This window comes from Tupaia chinensis, unplaced genomic scaffold, assembly GCF_000334495.1.
Source record: "Tupaia chinensis unplaced genomic scaffold, TupChi_1.0 Scaffold138665_1, whole genome shotgun sequence".
Lineage (NCBI taxonomy): Eukaryota > Metazoa > Chordata > Mammalia > Scandentia > Tupaiidae > Tupaia > Tupaia belangeri.
In genome coordinates this window covers 1,668,336-1,669,707 of record NW_006198557.1, presented here as the reverse complement: position 1 = coordinate 1,669,707, position 1,372 = coordinate 1,668,336, and the positions used below count along the sequence as shown (strand labels likewise).

General features: G+C 48.1%; 1 protein-coding gene across 1 annotated transcript; it reads right to left on the bottom strand.

Moving 5' to 3' along the window:
• Positions 1 to 433: 433 nt before the first annotated feature.
• LOC102479802 (olfactory receptor 7C1) lies at positions 434 to 1,372 on the bottom strand. Its single transcript, XM_006161600.1, has one exon. It carries the CDS (start codon positions 1,370 to 1,372, stop codon positions 434 to 436), a length of 939 nt encoding a protein of 312 aa, XP_006161662.1.

Below are 1,372 nucleotides of genomic sequence, written 5' to 3'. Positions count from 1 at the left end.
CTCCATTCTCCTCTCAAGATCTTGGGCATGCACGCACACATGCCCGGCGTGAGTTTAAGCCACTGGGTCTGAAACTTGAACTGCGGTCAACTGCATGGGAGTACAGTGACATAACCATTACACCAACTGCTAGGCCCATCACCAAAAGGTTTTAAAGTACTTGCTCATGAAGTAATTCTGAGAACAGACTACTAGGCGAACTCTTTCCAGACTACTGGTCGACCTCACTACAGGCTACCAGGCAACCTCATTCCAGACAGCTGGTCAACCCATGCTTTTATTCCCACCACCAGGATGGTTGACTCAGAGCGCAGCAGGTGCCCAGGAGCTCAGGGTGAATAAGAAACAAAAATCTATATGATTCACAGGAAAAATTTCTTACAGCCACTGCTGCAACCACTGTCCACCCTAAAACCCAGGACTCTTATTTCCATCACTGAACACAGAGTGTCCTCTCAAGAAATCTTTGGAGGGCTTTCTTTATATCTCTGTTCCTCAAGCTGTAGATGAAGGGGTTCAGCATGGGGGTGACCATGGTATACATCACGGAGGCAACCATGCCCTTCCAGGAAGAGGAAGGTGCATCCGAACTGAGGTACACACCGAGGCCTGTCCCATAGAATAAAGAAACTACAGAGAGATGAGACCCACAGGTGGAAAAAGCTTTATATCTTCCGTCCGTTGATGGGATTTTCAGGATGGATGAGACGATTCGAGTGTAGGAGAAAAGGATCCCTGAGAAAGGAACAAAGCCAAGAAGGTCAGTCACCACGTACAGCAGAATGAAATTGATGAGAGTGTCTGAACAGGCAAGCTTGAGGGCTTCGACAAGTTCACAGTAGAAATGTTGAATTTCCCAGTTAGAGCAGAAGGACAGCCGCAGCATTGAAAGGCTCTGGATCAGGGAATATGATACACTGAGGAACCAGGACACAAGAACCAGCAGGCCACAGAGGCGGGCATTCATGATAACGGGGTAGTGCAGGGGGTGACAGATGGCCACAAACTGGTCATAAGCCATCGCCATGAGGAGAAATGTGTCCATGACTCCAAAAACCATGAAAAAAAACATCTGGGTGATGCAGCCTGCATACGTGATGACCTTGCTCTGGGTATGGATATTCACCAGCATCTTGGGGACAGTGGTGGAGGTAAAACAGACGTCAACCAATGACAGGTGTGAGATAAAGAAGTACATGGGAGTGTGCAGGTGGGAGTCTGAGCCTACAGCCAGGATGATAAGCACGTTCCCAAGCACAGTGACCACAAACATGGAGAGGAACAGTCCAAATAGCACTTGTTGATGCTCCAAGTCTCGGGAGAATCCAAGGAGGAAAAATTCTGAAACGCTTGTTTCATTTCCTGGCTCCAT

Excerpts from the sequence above, each read along its gene's own strand:
- LOC102479802 (XM_006161600.1), bottom strand. The coding sequence starts at position 1,372 with ATGGAGCCAGGAAATGAAACAAGCGTTTCAGAATTTTTCCTCCTTGGA.